This window comes from Podarcis erhardii, assembly GCF_964252035.2.
Source record: "Podarcis erhardii genome assembly, chromosome: 10".
Taxonomy (NCBI): domain Eukaryota; kingdom Metazoa; phylum Chordata; class Lepidosauria; order Squamata; family Lacertidae; genus Podarcis; species Podarcis erhardii.
This window is the reverse complement of record NC_138500.1, coordinates 3,018,194-3,040,195: the sequence shown is the minus strand read 5'-3', so window position 1 is coordinate 3,040,195 and position 22,002 is coordinate 3,018,194. Positions and strand designations below refer to the sequence as shown.

The following is a 22,002-nucleotide window of genomic DNA, read 5'->3' as shown; positions in this document are numbered from 1 at the left end:
TGTGGCAGATTGTGGCTGGGTCAGGCACTGCAACCTGGAACCTCTTTGGTTAACGTGTGTGATCTTTGCTTTGACTTTTATTTTATTTGCAATTAAACCATTTCCGTACAATTTGTAGTGTTCATTCATGTTTCTCCTGAATTTTCATTCATAAAATTGGCCGAGATTAATAACTCCTGCTAATTGCAGCCTTAACTGACCCCACTGGTTTGCCAAGTTTCCGTCGTTCTCCGTTGCTTTCAGTGGCGGCGATGCCTGCAGTTCTTTGCCTAATCCCTACAGGGGGAGCTGTTGCGTAAGGGGATTTAAAGTTTAAATGGCCCCTAGGGACTCAGCTACATTAGTCAAACTACAACATTATAAACGTGTTATAACACTGTGACACCAGTGTAAAGCTGAAATTGCAACACAATATTTTCCATTGTGAGCTTTACAATGATTTCCCCCAAAGAGTGTTTTCAAAGCGGGTGGTTGTTGTTTTTTTACAGCTGCGTAGATCTAGCATAGGTCTGGCTGGATCTCTGTCGGTGGTGTGTTTGGTTGCATATATTGGTGTGTGGGTGTATGTGTGAATACACTTATCTACATGCACCAATGTTTCTGAATGTTAGTTGCTGGAAAGCTCAGGAGGGGAAAGGGCCCTTGTGCTCATGTTCTGCCCATAAGCATCTGACTGGATGCCGGACTAGATGAACCCCCTTTGGTCTGATCCAGTAGGCTATTCTGACGTTCTTGTGATCCTTTGGGAAGATAAAACTGCATGAGCTGGCAGGCCACTTCTTGCAGCCCGGAGGGCTGGATCTGGCCATCCTAGTGTAAATATTCATATCTGAGAAATGATTGGATTGGTTCTGCTAGAAAAGCCTAGCAGAGGGAATTAATTCAGAGATTCACTGCTGGGCTATCCAGCTCCAGCTTAGACTGGATACTATTAACCAAGTTGTTGTTTAAAAGAGATTTATGGAGCCATCGAATGGAAGCATACTTGGAAGTGCATCCCGGCAACAGTCAACTGAGCTTAACGAAAGGTCTATATGATTTCAACCTTAATGTTTGCAATTAAAAATAAATAAGCGCAGGCCAATTTAATTTCCCCTCCCTCTTTTTATAATCGGTTTTTGCCCACCATGTTCTGAACCAGAGTTACTGGACAATAGCTTTCTGTCCTCCAGTGGGAATAGAGCACAAGGCAGAAGAGGCAGAATTCCTACACCGCCAGATTTCCTCCAGTTGCCCGTAGTTCCTGAGGGTGAGGGAGGGCACTGGCAGGACCCGGAATCAGGTTCTCAGGCACATGCCAGACCTGCGTGTTTCCAAGCAATCATGGTAGCATTTTGCTCCGACTCCTTCCCCTCTGGAATTAAGGCATTTCTGCGGCTGCAGCAGAGGGTGAGCCCACGTGGCAGGTCTGTGCGTGGATTCTCAGTGATGTGGATGTTCCCTCACGCATCTCCTCCTCTTTTACTTTGAATTAACCACCTCGTAGTCCCAAGGCCACCAGCGACATAAAGCAGGGCAGGTTTTGCACCCTGTGTGCCACCCTGTTGCTCCTCCGTAACTCCATATGTTCCCACTGAGAGCTCCTTCCTGACAGTCCTGAATATAAGTCCTGTTATCTGCTACGGACTGGCAATCAACTGCTTTAATCGCATCCCTTCTCTCTGGTAATCTTGAAAATCCAAGGGAGCTTTGGGCCCTGGCATGTGAGGATAGAGGTCACGGTATCGAAGTGCAAATTATGGTATTTGGGAGATGGATGGCACTTACTGCTGCGTGGCCTTTTGAAGAACTGGCTAGTTGAGGACAGCCTGAGGGTCAGACGGACAAAGGGCTGTAGGCAGGATGCACCCCATGTGTGGACTCTCTTATTTGGAAGGTTGCCAGCGTCGGCCTGGAGGAGCAGCTCGGGGAATGCGAATAGCATAGAATGCTGGAGAACGCTTGTAAGACTTGGGAGGGTCAGCAGCCACTTGAATGCTATATGGTGCCTCTGGGTTCTCAGCTGAACCTTCTGGGATATTTTGGGCCTCTGGAGGGATGTATGGAGGGTATGGATCCGTGTACGGGATCTCAGGGGGAGTGTAGGGGGCTTCCAGGGTGACGGGTGTCTCTGGGAGATTGTATGGAGGCTCCAGAGTGAGAGGTGTCTCTGGGGGGATATATGGGGGTTCTAGGGTGGCAGGTGGTTCTGGCGGGGTGTATGGAGGCTCCAGAGGGAGAGGCAGCTCTGGAGGGGTGTATGGGGGTTCTAGGGCCACAGGTCTCTCTGGCGGGGTGTATGGAGGCTCCAGAGTGAGAGGTGGCTCTGGGGGAGTGTATGGGGGTTCTAGGGCCACAGGTCTCTCTGGTGGGGTGTATGGAGGCTCCAGATTGGCAGGTGTCTCTGGAGGGGTGTATGGGGGTTCTAGAGTGACTGATGTCTCTGGGGGAGTGTATGGGGGTTCTAGAGTGACTGATGTCTCTGGGGGAGTGTATGGGGGTTCTAGAGTGACTGATGTCTCTGGGGGAGTGTATGGGGGTTCTAGAGTGACCGATGTCTCTGGGGGAGTGTATGGGGGTTCTAGAGTGACCGATGTCTCTGGGGGAGTGTATGGGGGTTCTAGAGTGACCGATGTCTCTGGGGGAGTGTATGGGGGTTCTAGAGTGACTGATGTCTCTGGGGGAGTGTATGGGGGTTCTAGAGTGACTGATGTCTCTGGGGGAGTGTATGGGGGTTCTAGAGTGACTGATGTCTCTGGGGGAGTGTATGGGGGTTCTAGGGTGATTGATGTCTCTGAAGGAGTGTATGGGGGTTGTAGGGTAACCAGCGTCTCTGGGGGAGTGTATGGGGGTTCTAGGGTGACCGGTGTCTCTGACAGGGTGTATGGAGGCTCCAGAGTGACCGGTTTGTCTTGAGGCATGTATGGAGCCTGTAAAATGACAGGGTTCTCTGGGGGGATGAATGGGGGTTCTATAGTGACTGGGTTCTCTGGTGGAGTGTATGGGCGATCCAGAATGGCAGTTGCCCCTGGGGGTGTTTCTTGGGGGATGTATGGAGGCTCCAGAGTGACTGATGTCTCTGGAGGAATATATGGGGGATCCAAAGCGAATGGTCTTTCTTGTGGGACATACGGGGACTCTGAGGAATTGGATGAGACACTGTCTTGTTTTGGAGAGATGTATTTGGGTGGTGGGGGAAGAAATGGAGGCTCTGGGGCAGTGTAAGGCTCCCCCAGAGGAATATAGGGGGGCTCCAGAGATGCAGTCACGTCAGGGGGGATGTAGGGGGCCTCTAGAGCCGTGGGCTGTATTTCTTTTGGAATACGTGGAGGAGCTAGAGGTTTGGGTGCTGTTTCTTGGGGGAAATAGGGTGCTTCCAGGGTGACCGTTCGTTCTGAAGGGACATATGGGGCTTCAATAGGGGGAGGTGTAATTATTGGGGGTATGAAAGGGGGCTCCACAAGGATGGTTGGCTCTGGATCTTTGTGCGGGGACCTCAAAGTTGCCTTGGGCCTTCGAGGACGGCGTTTGGTGGGATGTGTTGTGTGAGCACGATGGGCTTTTGGAGAAGCAGCTGTGGGCAGAGGGACCGTGAGCACCTGTGCGGACTTTTTGGAGGCATCTGTGGGCAGAGGGACCGTGAGCACCTGTGCGGTGTTTTTGGAGGCATCTGTGGGCAGAGGGACCGTGAGCACCTGTGCGGTCTTTTTGGAGGCATCTGTGGGCAGAGGGACCGTGAGCACCTGTGCGGACTTTTTGGAGGCATCTGTGGGCAGAGGGACCGTGAGCACCTGTGAGGAAGTTTCAGAGGCATTTGTGGGCAGAGGAACTGTGGGCGCCTGTGAGGAAGTTTCTGGGGCATCTGTGGGCAGAGGAACTGTGAGCACCTCTGTGGGGGTTTCAGGTGCTGCTGAAGGAGTGCTTGTGGACAGAGGACCAGTGGCCACCTTTGGGTTGGTTGCTGGCTCTTGTGTCATCAAGATGTCCTTTCTGTTAGGCAGGAGCGTTATTCCACCAGGTGACTTTCTCTTCTTCTTCTTCTTCTTGGGCTTCTGCCCTTTGGCTTCCACCATCTCCCCCAAGATCCATTCAAGGAAGTCTTTGGTAAAGGTATAGATTCCTGGGTTGTTTGCCTGGGCACAGCCCTTTCCCCAGCTGGTAATGCCAATCACGTAATACGGGGAATCTTGGCTTGTCTTGCACATCAGGGGGCCCCCACTGTCACCCTGCAGAGAGAAGGAAGGAAGGAAGGAACTTAAGTAGTCTTTCAGGAAAGCAAAGCAAGGTCCCCTCACACTTATGGTGTAGGTGCAAGTCTAAGCCCGTCCAGCCGCCAGGACCAAAGACCACATGAACCTTCTTAGCTGCTACATGACATCACAGACTCACCCCCTGCCATTCATCTCATCGGTGCTTGCCAAGAAACGCCCATCTGTCTTGTGCTTCTGACTGTGTTACCAGGAACACATTCACACTATTCATTTAAAGCACATGGCTTCCCTCAACAATCCCGGGAACCATAACTTATCTTTCACAGAATTACAATTTCCAGCAAACTGCATTTCCCAGGATTCTTTGGGGCAAGCCAAACTTTAAATGGGCTTTAAATACATGGCGCTATCACTACATAATGAAGTTGCCGCGTCTGTTTCCAAGGTGAGTGTGAAGTTCCTTAGAACATACCTTCAGGGAAAGAGCTGACATTTGTCATAACAGAGCAGACACTATCTCTAAATGCATTTGTTCGTAAAAAAGATTATCAGAATTGATCAGTTTTAAGCTTTTTATTGTAATTGTTTTAAAACTGTATTGATCTCCCTATTTTTGCATATGCTGCCATGAGATTTATGGTTTGGGAGAAAAAGTCTGAATTGTATTTTCAGAAAATCTGTTCCCCATCTGAAATTCAATGGTACGAGGCACAAATTCACTTTTGGAGTACCAATGACTACAGGGCTACAGTGTTTTCTCAACCAATCCCTTAGTTTGATTAACTTGAGTATCTGACATTAAATCAAGTGTTCCCAAACATTTCTACTAAATAAAACACCAACCTATAGTGCATAAAATAATAATAAAAAAAAAAACTTGGGTGAGGAGGTCTGTTGGGGACTGGGCAGAGGAAGAATGGTGGAGACCACATCCCCAGCCTGACCCTTCCAGGAAGGGGGAAGAGGAAGTCAGTTTAGATTTACAACAGGGTTTGAGGGAGGTCACAGCTCAGAAGCGGATGAGGGGGAAAGTTAGGAAATAATGGGAGAGGAGGAGGAGGCAGAAGCAGAGCAGCAGCTAGCTGACATGGTATCATCAGAAAGCTTCCCAGACCCTCCATCTCCCAGAACCTGCAAGCCTTAAAAGTAGGAGCTCAAAGAGCTCAAAGACAGAGGGCACATAACAACACCCATAGAAGTGACGAATGAGGAAGTGGGAGAGACCTGGGGGTGAGTGTAGATTCACTCGGGTCAATGCCATTATCCAAGAGGCTGGGTTCTACATCCTCTCTCTGTAAATATTGAATAAAAAAGGACAGTAAGGAGCCTTCCCTTGACTTTATAGTTTCCTGGGCAACAGCTGAGACCCACCGACAACATTCTGACATGGTCTTGGAGAGAGAGGGGGGCGAGATTAACCCTGGGCTTATTCATGCTTTCTCTTGTCCTGCTGCTTCCCTCTTTCACCCCCAGAAAAAATGCTCTTTAGTGCTCAGATGGAGCAAACAGCATTTCAGGCTTTCCCCCATTGCCATTGGTTCCAATCTGTCGCTAAAGAGCAGGTTTTCCCTGGGGCAAAAGGAAAACCACTCAGACCTGTGTCTAGAAAGCACAGGTTGCTGGTGACATGCGGAAGTCAGTTGGCAGCTCACCACACCTCGACCTCAGCTGTGCATGCGAAGCCCCAGTAGAGTCTTCAGAGATCTCCCACTCCCAGCAGAACAGTTCCCCCCCCCCCCGAGTCCCCAGTTAAGGGGAAAACTCCTCTTCCACACAGTTCGTATCAACTGTTTATTATCTCCAGATGCCAGACAAAGCTAAATAATACTAGATTCAATTCATCTGGTCTCTGAAGTAAGCATACATATGTACAGACAGATCTGCTAACACTATCCCCATGGCAGGTTGTGCTGGTGTGTAAAGCCCACAGCCTTTCCTCTGACTCTCGCAGATTCAGAATCAGACCCTGATGGCAAACAGGACAAGACACGAACGTGCAACAGGACAGGGACATAATGAAAACAATGCCCTATTATGCTCATTGGTCTACATTCCTGGACCAATGGGAGGGTGGAAGAATCGGCAAGCCATACATTCAACCTCGCGGGTGTTGCTTTGGTAACCCAGTACACCTGGCACCCTTATCTCTGAACATCCAGACAGGGGAAGATGTGCTAACTCAAGACATGAGTCCAAGCACTGTGCAGTTTCACCCATTGTTCATGTGACGCCAACACAGATTGAGTGGCAAACCACTCTGACCCATGCTTTCTGGGCATGAGACAAGCAGAGGTATGGATGAGCCCAAAGACAGAAGTGAGATGAGGGAAAGCTGGCCACAGTAATGCAGACTCCATGCAGCAAGGCAGACAGAAAGCAGAGAGTAAGGTATTATATTAGAGTGTGAGGCAGGAATGGCAAACCTGTGGCTCTCCAGCTGCTGACGAATTGCAACTTGCATCAGCCATGGCCATTGGCCATTCTTGCTGGGGCTGATGGGCATTGTAGCTCAGCAATGTCTAGAGGGCCCGAGGTTCCCCACCCTTGGTGGAGGGTAAGAGGTGAGGAAGAGCGGTCTCAAGTTTTAGGTTCAAAGGGTGTCCCCTGTGTGTGGGAGAGGGCACTGTTAGGATATACCGGTAGTTCCATTCCACCCTTAGAACAGGCATGTGGAGTTTTTGCATGTCACATGTCTGCTTACTTCCAGTACAGTCTGCTGGGAACTTCCATTGTATATAGCTTTTGCCTATGCTTTTTGCTTGGACACGAAGGGAAGCAGACATATTTTTGCTTTGTCATGCTGCTGAATAAAACGCTGTAAATATGCTTACATATGCCTCTGTCTGCTACTTCCGTTGCAAAGAGTCCTTATCTCTGCTGGCTTGCGTGCTCAGTCTCTAAAGGTCTCTGAGGCTTGAGTTGCAGTTTTTGATACTGTTCTGAGATCCGGAGTTCACCCGGCTGCCAGCCGAAGGGCTGAAGCCAGCTGGGGGCCTGCCAAATGCCCCCGTCTTCCCAGACGCATCCCAACAGGCACTGCCCCAGTTGCCCAAAGCAAAAGGCGTTCTTTAGCTCAGCGATGGAGCATATGCTTTGCTCATCAAAGGTTCAATCCCGGGCATCTTCAGTTAGTGTCAGGGACTGGGCAGAGGAGGAATGGTGGAGACCTCTTCCCCAGCCTGACCCTTCCAGAGGAGGAGACAGTTCAGAATTACAACAGGGGTTTGAGGGAGGTCACAACTCAGAGGCAGATGAGGGGGAAATAATGAGAGGAGGAGGAAGAGGAGAGAAGAAGCACAGGGGAGTGACAGCTGATGGACTCAGTGTCTTTAGAAAACATTCCAGACCCTCCCTCTCCCAAGACATGGCGGGCCTTGAAAGTGGGAGAGCAAAGAGCTCAAAGGCTAAAGGCCCTTTCCAACACCCGTAGCGATGACTCATGAGGAAGTGGGAGAGACGGAGGGAGTGGAGACTCACTCGGAGCAACGCCATTATTCTGAGGCGCCACATTCCCAAGCCTCTCTCTGTGGATATTGAATAAAAGCAGATGGTAAGGACTTTTCCTTGTCTTGTCCATCCCAGGCAACCTGCCTTGTGGGTCAGTTCCTCTGCCGCCTGACAGTTAGAGGGATCTCAAGCAGCTGTGCTAAGGAAGACCTGTCTTTGCCAGCAATGCTGGAGAGCCGGTGCCAGTGTGAAAAAGTGGCAGTGGGATTCCTTACCTGGCAGCTATCAATGCCCCCTTCCTCATATCCTGCACATATGGTATGAGGACTCATGGCCCCATTGTACCACTGGCTGCTGTTGCATTTCTTGGTGTCCAGAATGTTGATTTTCGCCTCCTGAAGGATGTCCGATGTCTTCACACCTGTCAGGAAAGCCAGCAGATTAGGCTGGTTTCTGCTTTCTCCAAGCACTGCAATTCACAGCAATTCCCTTCCCTAACCAAACACACACACAATTTCCCTGCTGGAATATAGCTTGGCAAAACTACACCTTACATTAAATAGGTATTTGCATCTCTGTGTGCAGTAGTTGTTGTTGTTAAAGTCGCAGGTCACACGCACACAAATGAAAATAGGCATTCAATGTAGCTTGGCAGAGGAAGAAACAAAAACAAGTTACACACACACCCTCCTTTTGTGGGTGTGCTCCCCAAAGCATTTCAGCACCTTAGGGTATTTTTAAAGTTCCTTCCAGTAGCACCTTAAAGACCAACTGAGTTAGTTCTAGGTATGAGCTTTCGTGTGCATGCACACTTCTTCAGATACACTGAAACAGAAGTCACCGGACCTTTCTATATAGTGAGAAGGTGGGGAGGGGTATTACTCAGAAGGGTGGTGGGAATGGGTGATTGGCAGATAGCTGCGATGAGCCTGTTGACGACTCTTAACGACTGCAATAGGTCTAACAGGAAAAAGCAAGGGGTGAGAAGGTGAAAAATGGCTTTGTTTAAACCCAGATGCCAACTTTGCTGCCACATACACCCGGACAACACCATTACTGGCCCCAACAACATCACACATACCATCTCGGGACTATTTAATTGCTCATCGTCTAACATTGTGTATGCCATAAAATGCCAACAGTGTCCTTCAGCTCTCTATATTGGACAAACAGGCCAGACCTTACGCCAAAGAATAAACGGACATAAATCCGACATCAGGAACCACAAGACAGAAAAACCAGTAGGAGAACACTTCAATCTCCCAGGACATTCTATACAAGATCTCAAAGTAGCTGTTCTATTACAAAGGAATTTCAGAAATAGACTGGAAAGAGAAGCTGCTGAATTGCAACTTATCACCAAACTTAAAACTATGGAGAGACCTGGTTTGAACAAAGACATTGGATTCTTATCTCATTATACATGACAAAGCCATTTTTCACCTTCTCACCCCTTGCTTTTTCCTGTTAGACCTATTGCAGTCGTTAAGAGTCGTCAACAGGCTCATCGCAGCTATCTGCCAATCACCCATTCCCACCACCCTTCTGAGTAATACCCCTCCCCACCTTCTCACTATATAGAAAGGTCCGGTGACTTCTGTTTCAGTGTATCTGAAGAAGTGTGCATGCACACGAAAGCTCATACCTAGAACTAACTCAGTTGGTCTTTAAGGTGCTACTGGAAGGAATTTTTTTATTTTGTTTTGACCATGGCAGACCAACACGGCTACCTATCTGTAATTTAAAGTTCCTGTAAGCAAAATGGAAGGAGGAAGGTGTGGGAGTTGCAGTTAAACATGCATGATTGCTAGTTAGTGCACGAAGGGGTTAAGACCAGCTAGGCCACTCCCCCTTACCTCCATGAGGGGGGAAGCGAAGCTGCTTCTCTTTCTTTTGCTCACTCTCCTCTAGTCATGTAACTGACCAGGGCAGACATGTCTGAACTTGTTCCAAAGTACAGACCGTATGTATTTTACACCCAAGACAATTCTACCTGTGTTCTCCTTGCTGCTGCATGGAATAATGCATGAACCAGACCTTTCAATTTAGTAAGTAAAGCTTTTAAACTTACTTAACAGGGTGTTGCCTGTTCATTGCAAGAGGGGTGAAGAAAGTGGGCAAAATATCCCAATTTCTACGCTATTCTGGGGGTTAACTCTGAGAGTGTTGTAAGCTCTGCTGGAGGCTCTCTCCTGCAGGAGACTGTGCAAAGCCTCATGTTTTGAATCTAGGCGCCTGGCCAGTTTTTTGTAGTATTAATTACCCACATGTGGGCTGGATCTATTTTCCACTTCCAGAGAAGGAAGCACCAGAAAACAACTACCTTTGTATGGAGGGGAAGCAGCCAGATTTCCATCTGACCTGAAATAAGCCTTCATTAATTCCTGTTCTCCCAGATCTGAAGTTTGTGGGGACTGGGGTACCGGCCATCCGCAGCAGCACCTCTATCCCCCCCTGCCCTGTGTGTTATCTACACAGCTGCGTTTCCACCCCTACTTGAGCTGCCCCCAGTCCCTGCCTCCCTCTGCTCCCAGTCTCTCACTGTTCTGGGAGGTGGTGCCCCAACCACTGATGTGGCAGTCTGAGAAGCTGGTATCAGAGCCCATGGTGACAGGAGGCAGGCAGGCTGGCTGAACGTAGTCGCTAAATGTCACAGGTTTCTCAAGCTTTATCAGTGCAATGTCGTTGGCCTCCGTGCGCGGGTTGTAATCCTGGTGGAGGAGGACTTTGTGCACCGAGCGGATTTGCACATCGTCCGGCAACTTGGAAAGGTCAGTGGCACCCACCACAATCCTCCAGCGATTCAGTGAGCTGCAGGTAAAGCAGAACATGGTTAGCGCAAGGCTCTCTGGAGTTCTTTTAAACAGAGTTCTCCCTGACTACTGCTGCAAAAACGGGGGAAATAATAATTCCTGGACACCCTAATACTGATAAACATGTATACCTGAAGGAGCATCTTCACCCCCACCATCCAGCCCGGACACTGAAGTCCAGTGCCAAGGGCCTTCTGGTGGTGACCCACTGCAGGGAAACACCTGATGAGCCAATGAAGCAACATAAAGTTTCTGAGACATGGCAAAAGGACAGGAGGAAGTGGACAGCTCCCACCAGTGTCCAGTTTCAAGCAAGCAGCTGAGTCTGCCTAGAATCTCTGCCCACTATTCTGTGGGATGTAATCCACTGGGAGCAGTCAAGTACAACATTCCTTGTTTTGCTAGAGTGGACATGCAGGGGATGTTTGGTCCAGCCTGTCGAAACATCCTGTTCCTCCTGGGCTGGAGCATCCTTCTTTGCATGTGACTAGTGGGTGGGCATGACCTTACCTGTCCAGGTAAAAGGCTGCCTTTCTCTCTCTCTTTCCCATCTTCCTTTCATCCTGCAAACTTCCTGGACTAAACTGCTGGCTGCCAGCCAAGCAGTCGCCCAGGTCATCTCCCTTATGGGGTAATCCTGTTTGTACATGTTTGTAACTTTAAGCCTAAGGCCTGCCTTCAGGGATCACACTGCCCGATCAGGAGTAAACTTTCTTTTTACTGCTTATGAATAAGACTGTGGTGTCTTTATTCTTTTAGGAGGGATTCAAGGGGTCTTACCAGGAAAATATTAGGACACATTTCAATCTGGACAAGCCAGATGGAATTGTGTATTGTCTTAAGAAACTCACATGAGTTTGCAACTAATTTTCTGCTGTGTAAAGGGGAATGGACTCTGCTAAGTAAAGGAACTTGCAAGTGTAAGTTAGGAAGGATATTAATAAACAATATATCCTCTCCTGCCACCCTGAACATCCCCACATATTCTGACATGTTGGAGAGGCTCTTGTGGATAGACAAAGGCAATCTGCACATGCTCAGAGGCACCACACATCTTCAGCCTGTGGCAGAAATCTTGCCTTGCCTTCCCACCTCGGGGACATTCTGCCTGTCCTCAGCAGGCCAGAGATGTCCATTTTCCTGCCATCTTTCGTACTTGCCTTCTCTTAGTCTTGAAGCAGTGAGCTGCTGTGAGGACCCAGCGCTTGGAAAGGATGGATCCCCCGCACGAGTGCCGTGTTCCCTTGGAAGAGGGGATCTGGACGCTGACAAGCCAGGGCCACTCTCCAGCCAGGGCGTCAACACCACCCACAATTCTCATGCTGCCGCCGTGGATGGGGGCCAGGGGTCGTTTCCCGCAGTCTGATGGGAAGGAAAGAACATTGAAAGTGGCTCAGGGAGGCAGGACTTCAGGAATGCGCAGCAAACACCTAACCGACTTCTTCAAGAAAGCACCAGAGGACAAAAGGCTCTGCAGCTGACAGGGCCAAACTTGCCAGGGAACTATGCTCCAGCCTGGCATCAAGAAATATGGGTGCGGGGAGCTTCATTCAAGAAGTTAAGCTGCTGGGGCTCAAGAAATCCCAGCAGCAAATTTTGGCCATGAATTAAGCCATACTTGCACCAGCTACACTTCCCTTTGCATCAGCCCCATAGAGCATGGCCAGAGCTCATGTTCAGCAACATCCCCAGGGCCAAAGATCCTCTCCACCCCACATCTGGACCCACACATCTCCAGTGTGTTACGGAAATGACAGGGGGAGGGGGATCTTTAAAGTTGTTACAATGCTACAAATATTATGCCTGAATGTATCCTTTCGACTTGACATCTCAGGGAAGATACCTAGCTTTATAAGTTGGTAGAAAATCCATACTTCAACCGACTCTCCTCATTCCAAGGCCATTTTAACCCTGAAAGAAAGGGGAATTTGGGCTCCACCTTCCTCCATGAACCAAGAAGCAGGAAGTCATGTAGGCAACAGGAACAAGGCATCCCGCCATAATTCCCCAAGTGTGGGAGCATGTACATGGCCCCCACCCAGGGAGCAACCAGGGGGGGTAACAATAGACATCCCCAGAGGCAGTGGAGCAAGTGAGGTGTTCTGAAAGCCCATCTCCAGTCAAATCCTGAGGGCAAGGATATATAGAGAGTTTTATTGTTCTTCTGGTGATGGGGACTTAAGAGGTGTTGGGAAAGGGGTCTGATAAAGGGAACTAATGTTGAACTTGTATCACCCTTGTAGACCCCTCCCCATTTGTGACATGCTAGTGATGTAGTGATGATGTCTCTATGTGCTGCTCAAAGTGTATTCTGGGGGAAAGAGGAAAGTTTTAAAAAAAGGAGGTCACCCCATGCTCGGGGTTCTTACTCCTGGGGGGACCTGTTGCGCAGCAATAAAGATCATGGTCTACTGACTGCTGTTTTGCTCCAAATCACTTGGCTGGAGCTTCCTTCTTTTACTGACCGCATGGACCCATGGGGGACTTGCACCCTGACAAGCTGGGCTGTTGAGTAGTCTCTCACCCGGGAATTTTTTCCTTCACAAGAAATAAATTGGAGCAAACATCAATCCAGAGAAAACTTGATTGACATTTGCTCTGATTCAGTGGTAAAGATCGGGTTTCCTTGGGGCAAAAGGCACACCTGATGCATAGCTGTCAACATTCCCCTTTTTAAAAAGGGAAATTCCCTTATTCCGAATAGGATTCCTTGCAAGAAAAGGGGAAAGTTGACAGCTATGACCTGGTGAGCCCCTAGCCTCCATATTTAGGGCTCAGCCACATTTTCGTTTGTCCTGTGAGTTCTAGTCACATGCCCAAAGGGGTTTCTGTTTGCCCTGTTGTTTTCCCTGAGAAAATCCTCTCTTTACTTCTGAATTGGAACAAACACCAGTCAGGTTTTCTGCTGACTGATGTCTATACCAGTTTATCAGTAAACAGAGGGCTTTTCCTGGGATAGGGGCAGGACAAATGAAAAACTTCTTGGACCCATGCCCTTAGTGTAGCTGCATTTGCAGACGTCTCCAAAACACTGTTAGGCTCAGTTTTATTGGCAACGGGCTCATCCATCCTTCCTCATGGCCTGCTCATTTCTCCCAGGGAAGACCACTCTTTAGTGCTCAATAGGAGCAAACAGCAATTCAGATTTTCTCCAGATTGATGTTTGCTCCGATTTAGCACTAAAGAGCAGGTCTCCCATGGGAAAGGAGCGGAGCTTGGGGAAACCCACTTGTTCCAGGTCCAGTGTCAACAAATCCCAAGTCTCTTCTTGTGTTCATTATTTGCTTTATGCTGGCTTGAAACAGGTTTTATGCTGCTGTTCTTGTGGTGGTTTTCTGATAGTTGAGGGTTGCATTTACTGGTACATATTGCTTATTGTTTTTTGCTTGTCCCCCCCGTCACTTATCACTGAAGTTTATAAGTTTATCTTTTTAATAATGCTGTAAACCACCTAGAGGACTGAGCTAGTAGGTGGCATAAAAATGTAATAAATATTTAGAATAGAATCATAGAATCATAGAGTTGGAAGAGACCACAAGGGCCATCGAGTCCAACTCCCTGCCAAGCAGGAAACACCATCAGAGCACTCCTGACATATGGTTGTCAAGCCTCTGCTTAAAGACCTCCAAAGAAGGAGACTCCACCACACTCCTTGGCAGCAAATTCCACTGTCAAACAGCTCTTACTGTCAGGAAGTTCTTCCTAATGTTTAGGTGGAATCTTTTTTCTTGTAGTTTGGAACCATTGCTCCGTGTCCGCTTCTCTGGAGCAGCAGAAAACAACCTTTCTCCCTCCTCCATGTGACATCCTTTTATATATTTGAACATGGCTATCATATCACCCCTTAACCTCCTCTTCTCCAGGCTAAACATGCCCAGCTCCCTTAGCCGTTCCTCATAAGGCATCGTTTCCAGGCCTTTGACCATTTTGGTTGCCCTCCTCTGGACATGTTCCAGTTTGTCAGTGTCCTTCTTGAACTGTGGTGCCCAGAACTGGACACAGTACTCCAGGTGAGGTCTGACCAGAGCAGAATATTTATAATACTGGATGAGCTGGGATGGCTCTCTGTGGCTTTATGGGAGACTTGTTGGTGATGGCAAATGCACCTTTGCAAAACACACACACGAAGAAACACCTGTCCTTTGTGCTACATGTCTGATCTTCAAACCAGTAAACACTTGGGAGGCCTTGACAGGTCTGGATTACCCTGGAAACTTCTCAGTATGCAAGGAAATTAAGAAAAATCTCAGACCTCTTTTTATGTACGCAACCGCAGCGGCTAGGATTTTAATAGCAAAGAATTGGAAAGGTGATAACATCCCCACAGAAACCGACGGGCAAGCGAAAAGGATATAATATTTACAAGTCGCAAAGATGACAGGGAGAAAAAGGAAATTCAATACAGAAAGTTAATAAATATTGGATAATATTTAAAGAATATCTTTAAAATTACTGTGACGATGTTTACCTCCTGACGGACTTAGAATGAATCTTTAAATATAGAGAAAGTACATAGCAAAGTTTTCCTGATAAAAAATGGGAAAGTAAAATAATAATAATGAAATGTGTATAGATAAACAAAATGTAAAATAGCACAGCGAGAAGAATCGGAAGTTAGTGTCTATGGTGTGTCTATGTAGTGGTGTGTATTGTCTAAGTTGAATGTAAACTGATATATAACAAAGGTGATTTAAAAAGGAAAGAAAAGAAACTTCTCAGTATGCAAGGAAGTTTGATTCTGAGGTCTCAGCTCCTGTTTTTGGCAGTCAGTGGTACCATCGTGTGGCCAGCTTGTGCAAGGACAGCTTGAATATCCCACAAAGGGGAAACAAAAAATTCCTTCCACCTTAAAGACCAACTAAGTTAGTTCTAGGTATGAGCTTTCGTGTGCATGCACACTTCTTCAGATACACACAAAGGGGGACATTCTGGCATCAGAAAGCCTGAGCTTCATAGCATAGTGCAGTTCTTTACTTCTAGGGAAAATGTTGCTGGTACTGCGAGCCCTTCAGTACCTCGGGGTGGGGGGAGCACTGGGAGAGAGGACACTTACGTATGTATCATAGGGTGGGGCTCTATGATGTCACGGGCCTGCCAACTTTTAAAAGACAATCCAATATCTGAGCAAGGCTGAAGAATGGAACTGTTAGAATTCCTGATCTATGATTGCAGTCATGAGATTTTTGTCTATCACATGACAGTGTATGTTTTGACTCAACAGAGTGGGAAGTGACAGAGACAGGATGTTTGTGTTACTGTGTTCCGCGAAGTGGCACTATTGTCCTTTGTTATTTTTCTCTCTGCTGTCTGATGCTAGAGAGAGAGGGAGCCATGTTGCAGTGCTCCGTGTGTCTTTATATGTAAATAAAGTAGATTAGCCAAAATGCTGAGTTGCTGAGGTCCGTTACGCAAGCTGCAAAGACTCTGCGTATCCCTAAGTGTGCCAATGTCTTGGCATTGGTCACTGTGATGTTCGGGCTGGAGAAAGCTTTTGAAGCTCCCGAATGATCGACCAGGAGGGAGAGAACATGCCAGTTGGGCAAGTGTATCTGCCAGGGTCCTACTCGAGTGTAGGCTGAACTCCTGACAGGAACTTAGCAGTCAAGCTGCAGAATTACAGAATTGACCTTGAAGGGCAATTGGGAAAGGAGACGGTGTGTGTGTGTGTGTACGTGTTTTCATTTCGGTTGTTGCTGTTTTTTGTTTCCCCCTGGAATTTTTTTGTGGGAACAGAAGTTGGGGAAACTCTTCTGCAAATGTTTCCTCTTTTAGAACGATGTCTGCTGTGGCTTCTAAGTGGCCTTTTAAAATAATACAGCTGCAAACCTTAAAGGTCAAAGTTTCAAAGATATAGTTCTGTGGTGAGGTTCACGCTTTGCAAGGTCTAGGTTGAGTCTCTAGCAGCGGCGGACCATATGCCCACTCTGCCGAGGGTGGGCATGCTCCCGAGGGGGGCGTGGCATGGAGGGTGCCCTCCCAGGTGTGGGATAGCTGCTCAGGTGCCCGGAGTGGCGCACGCACCCTGCAGCCAGGGGTGGAGAGAGCCATCCATGGCGGACATTCGGCGCACTGCCCACAACTCCCAAGCCTCCCCCAAGCTGTCAAAATGAAGGGGGGAGGGGGGAAATGCCACTGGCAAAGTGGCGCAGCTCCCCCCTTACCCCGAAGGCTCGGGATAGGCTTGGGAGTCACGGGCAGGAGGCATGTTGAATGTCACCCCCCTCAGTGAGGGCACCAAAGGGGCGGACCGCCTCCACCGCTCCCCTTCCAATGCCCCTGGTCTCTAGAATGCTCAGTTAGGGCTGGCAAGGCCCCCGTTTGAAGCCATGAAGATACACCTGAAACAAATGGAGCAGCTGTCTCAGCCTAAGTGATCGTATTCTGTTTGTCCCATGATATTTTCCATTTGTGTTTTTCTTCTGTCCCGCCACTTCCCCTGGGAAAATCCGCTGTCTACCACTGAATCAGAGCAAATTTCCATCCTCAGTAAACCCAATTAGCATTTTTTTTCCTGATTCAGCAGTAAACCACCGGTTTTCCTGGGGAAAGAGACAGTGCAAGAGAAAAACTATGGACCCACGCCTAAAAATCATGGGGCAAGTGTGGATGAGCTCTAAGGCAGTAGCCTGTGTTTCTATGGTCTGTGTGTGTGGTTTGGGAGCTGCATGGTCAGAGAAAAAACAATGCTGTCCAGGGTTGTAAAGACTGCGGAGAGAATAATCGGGTGCACTCTTTCCACCTTGGATCAAATCTACGCTTCCAGGTGTCACAAGAAAGCTGCAGAGATAGCGCAGGATAGTTCGCACCCCGGAAATGATCTCTTTCAGCTTCTGCCTTCTGGAAGAAGGTCCAGGGTTATAAAGACCAGGACTAGCCACCTGAGAAGCAGTTTCTATCCAAATGCAATTTTGGTTTTAAACGCAGTGTAAGGAGTCTCTATGGAATGGGAGGATATTGTATTTTTAAAATGGGGTATCAGAGTTTTTAGGGGGCTAACCAGGTTGAGATAGCTGGGATAGCAAGCTTGTTGGTTTTGAATGTCTTATGTAGATTTGTTGTTGTTGTTGTTGTTTTGAATGTCTTATGTAGATTTTTTTTTCCAATTTCGTTGTTCTGTTTGGGACAATGACAATAAAGATTATCGTATTGTATCATATTGTATCGTATAAAAGAAATAATTTTAGACTAGCTGATAGTCCTGAGCTTTAAATTGCCGCCCTGAGAATGCCACCCTCCCCCCCCAAAAAACTGAGACCTGACAAGGGTCTTTACCCATCAAGGGGATGATCTGGTGGGGCTCCTAAAATAAAGAGAGACAAACCGGTTGCAAGAGGCAGATTCAAACAGTTGCTAGCATTTGCATTCCCCAAAGCAGATAACTAATTGTAGCCTGAAATGATATGTGTTGACTCCAAGTATGAAGGACCGCCACGTTCCATGGGACTTACTTCATAGCAGACATAAGCCAAGGGGAATCGGGACCTGGAAGTGTGTGTGGGCTTGTCTGCACTTCTGTTTATCTTGGACCTAGCAAGGATTGTTCTGAAATGGTTTCTGCTTGCCCCGTGCTTTGTAGCCATGAGTCTGAACGGTTTTCAATTTGCCCCACCACATTTCCCAGGAAAATTTGCTCTTTACCGCTGATTTGGAACAAATGTCAATCCACAGGAAACCCAATTGATGTTTGGTCCGATTCAGAGGTGAAGAGCAAGTTTTCCCCAGGGAAAGTGAGAGGACAAGCGGAAGTCTGGATGAGCCTTCAAGTCTAATAAAACTTCATTCCTTCTGCCTCATCTTAGGATGGGAACAATGCAGAGCGCACCACCATCACGCTCTTTGCAAGAAACATCCTTTCCCCCCTTTCACATTTATTTTTTGTTTCCTCAACATCTAGCTAGGGAAGGACCTCCTGCGGCACTTGAAGGTGCTTTGTGAGTTGGGGTTGGTCTTAATAAAAGATCTGTTCTCCATCTTGGGGCAAATCTACGGCAATTTCTATCAGACGAAAGGTATTTCGGATACTCAGTATTGCCCCTTAACAGATATTAATCATCTCTCCAAACTCTCAGGGTGATAGCGAGAGTGCTTTGCTTTCACTTCTCCAATATATACAGACATTTCTACAGCTACCTACTTAGCAGAACACTAAGTGCTCCAAGTGCCGACTGAGACGGTGCGAAATGAATTATTGCTTCAACACCAATTTTTAGGCCGGAGGGCCGTTTGAATCCTGGGTTTTCCAGCTCACAGCAAACAGAGAATCAGGCCCTAAGGCAGGCATCGTGCTAATATTCCACCAGGTATGTTGAAGAGCTGGTAGGATGCCCTGGCTTTCAACATCTGCCTGCACCAAAGCCTCAGACACAGGGCCAAAATAATCAGGGCTCTGTAATGGGTGGAACAGGAGCCTATCTTATGTTCAGCCTCCTTAACCAGACTTGTCTCAGGAGCCCAGAAGATGACCATCATTTTGTTTTTCTCTTCTGCCCTAGTTAATCTGAATAATAGACAGCTACAATTCACCTCTCATGGAACACAGGCAGCTCCAAAAATGGGTGGGTCTGGCTTCATTAAGATCTGGGTTGTGTTTTGGTGGGAAGATGCCTAAAGAGGACGGCTGAGTGAGAGCTCTAGTATGGGCCTGGTCAAAGGGACTACGAGATAAAGGTCTCACCCCCAGCCACAGACCCCAAGCCCCACTTACCCGCTGGATCGTAGCCATGTGTCCCCAACAACCTCAGCAAGGCCACGACCCCCAGAAGCAGCCCAGCTGGGACTCCCTTTATGAGCTGTGGTTCCTGGTAGCGGTTCCACATCGTTTGGCCTCAGCAGCAAGATGTCGACATCGGTGGGTTCTCCTTCTGCGTTGCTAGGAGACAGAGCCTGGCCATGTCCACCGAGAAAGGGGGTGGGATGAACAGGTCACCCATCCCCTGTGGACCAGACACAAGGTAGCACCACCTCCAAGGAAAGAGTCTCCAGGAAGCAGGCAGAACCTCTCTGCGGGCAGTAGAGCACTGGGCGTTACAGTGTCTCCAAAGAACTTCTGGGGGAGGACTGATCATCATGGCTGGGCTGTGGAACCTCTACACAATAGACCTTCTGGAAGCCTGCAATCTTCTGGAAGCCTTTCAGCAAGGCCTTTCTGTTTGGTCTGATCTGAGCAGCAGATGTTGGGACTCAATCCACAGCCTGCCCAATTTCACAAATAACCCCAGCGGTCCCTTGGAAGGATGCTCATAGAGAAACCCATAGAGCTATGGAAACATCACAGGGGCTGTTGAGAGCAAATGATCCACCTCAGCCTGCAAAACACCCTGGGGTCAGGCTGGCAAATGCTTCCACATCACCAAGAGACCTTTGGCCAGGTGGTGAGGCTTAAATCGGTTTCCCAATTCCTTCTCTGATGTTTCTTGTGCCCAAAGGTTCTTCTTCTAGGCAGAGGTGAGATGACCAAATGTCATATCCACTTTCCTTAGCTAGCTAAAACAAAAAATTCCTTCCAGTAGCACCTTAAAGACCAACTAAGTTAGTTCTAGGTATGAGCTTTCGTGTGCATGCACACTTCTTCAGATACACTGAAACAGAAGTCACCAGACCCTTCTATATAGTGAGAAGGTGGGGAGGGGTATTACTCAGAAGGGTGGTGGGAATGGGTGATTGGCAGATAGCTGTGATGAGCCTGTTGACGACTCTTAACGACTGCAATAGGTCTTACAGGAAAAAGCAAGGGGTGAGGTGGTGAAAAATGGCTTTGTCATGTATAATGAGATAAGAATCCAATGTCTTTGTTCAGACCAGGTCTCTCCATGGTTTTAAGTTTGGTAATAACTTCTCTCCATGGTTTTAAGTTTGGTAATAACTTAGCTAGCTAGTTATTTTTCTAAAACTGATTACAGTGGTACCTCATGTTATGGACAGGATCCGTTCCGGAGGCCTGTCCGTAATGTGAAATGCCTGCAACTAGAAGCGCTGTGTCTCTGCAGGCGTGCGGCGCAATTTGGCCCTTCTGCACATATGTGAAGTGCAATTTAGTGCTTCTGTGCATGAGCAAGCGGTGAAACCCAGAAGTAACCTGTTCCGGTACTTCCGGGTTGCAGCGCAAAAAGACGCAACATGGAGAGGATGCAACACGAGGTATGACTGTATACGTTGTTGTTATATTAGCAAATACAAATTGTATGCCGTTCATTACTCTTATTACATTTTCTTACCCACCTTTCCCAAAACAGCCAGAGGCAATTTAAAGGGGGGGGGGGTTCAAATATATACATGGTTTTAAACCAGACTATAAACAGCAAATAATCCATATAATACTACCCCCCACCCATTTTTAAGAAACAAAATCACCTGGCAAAATGCAGACCTGACTACATCTCTTCCCTGGAAAAAATACCTCTGTGAGCCCAAGTTTATTACAATTTCATTTATTGTTCCTGGGACTGAAGGATCATATACCAAAATACGGTATGAAATGTGAAATAAAAAGACTGCTTTGATAAAGGCCATTTTGAGCCTTGAAAGGATATCTCAGCCACATTTGCAACATCCTTATTAGGCAGACCACTGTTACAATTTCCAGCTGGGGGAAAGGAGGAAGAAGACTGCCTACAAGCCAGGATGGCATTCAAATCCGCACGATGCTTCATTAGCTCACAAGCAGAGAGATACTACAAAGAGTCCAGCCTTCCTCCAGATTAGTGCACCATTTGCTTCCCATGAGGAAGTTTGCTTTTAGTTTCCAGAAGATTTGCCTCTCCAGTCACCTGCAGGAAATATGGGAAACACCTTCCTGGTGCTGCTGTGACAGACCCTGCCAGTGTCTCCAAGAGGTTGCAGGATACTTTCCTCAACATTGTATCCCTGAAGGAGCGTCTCCACCCCCTTCATTCAGCCCGGACACTGAGGTCCAGCTCCGAGGGTCTTCTGATGGTTCCCTCCCTACGAGAAGCGAGGTTACAGGGAACCAGGCAGAGGGCCTTCTCGGTGGTGGTGCCCGAATGGAAACCAGAGTTGGAGGTCATACACTTTTTATTACTGGGGAATGATCAGGAGCTCACCAAATTAGCAGCTAAATATCTTTATTTTGTTTTTTGTCGCAGAAACACGTTGCAGACGTCTGATCTCCCTGGAGACCTAGAGATGTAACGTTAGACTTTTCACCTCTTTTCATTTGACAAATGTTCTGTGACATTGGGGAGGTGGTCATTCTGTATTGATTTACTATGGATGTTTGTATGTGATGCCAATAAAAGGTTTGATGATGATGATGATGATGATTGCCCTGAGCATTTGGGCCACAGAGCCTGCTTGGAGCTGCTCAGCTGCTGCCCCCAATCCAAAAACGGAGATGATCCAGTTTGATGCCTGGTTCCTCTTCACTCCCCACCCCTGGTGAGGACCAGACCTTGTACATAGCTGGCTTTCCATGAGGTGAGGGCACATGGTGCCACCAGTTTGCTGATGCTGAACCTGTAAAGGTCTGGTCAATGCATGGATGGTTGACCACTTAGGAACCCCACGGGTTCCACGGAGGAAGAAAGGCAGGATGT

The 22,002-nt window shown here is 47.9% G+C and overlaps 1 protein-coding gene and 1 long non-coding RNA gene across 2 annotated transcripts; one reads left to right on the top strand and one right to left on the bottom strand.

Annotated features, from left to right (window-relative positions):
• Nucleotides 1-1,084: 1,084 nt before the first annotated feature.
• On the bottom strand, nt 1,085-19,435 carry LOC309351775 (uncharacterized protein). The gene is made up of 5 exons (XM_081879701.1): nt 19,155-19,435; nt 11,611-11,812; nt 10,180-10,448; nt 7,913-8,058; nt 1,085-4,205 (listed from the first exon to the last, which is right to left on the bottom strand). The coding sequence occupies exons 1-5, from the start codon at nt 19,264-19,266 to the stop codon at nt 1,866-1,868; spliced, it is 3,069 nt and encodes a 1,022-aa protein (XP_081735827.1). The 5' UTR covers nt 19,267-19,435; the 3' UTR covers nt 1,085-1,865.
• A 186-nt stretch (nt 19,436-19,621) lies between these two features.
• Nucleotides 19,622-21,721, top strand: LOC309352029. Its single transcript, XR_014161028.1, has 2 exons — nt 19,622-19,894; nt 21,553-21,721. It is a non-coding gene; the product is annotated as an uncharacterized lncRNA (long non-coding RNA).
• The last annotated feature ends 281 nt before the right edge of the window (nt 21,722-22,002 follow it).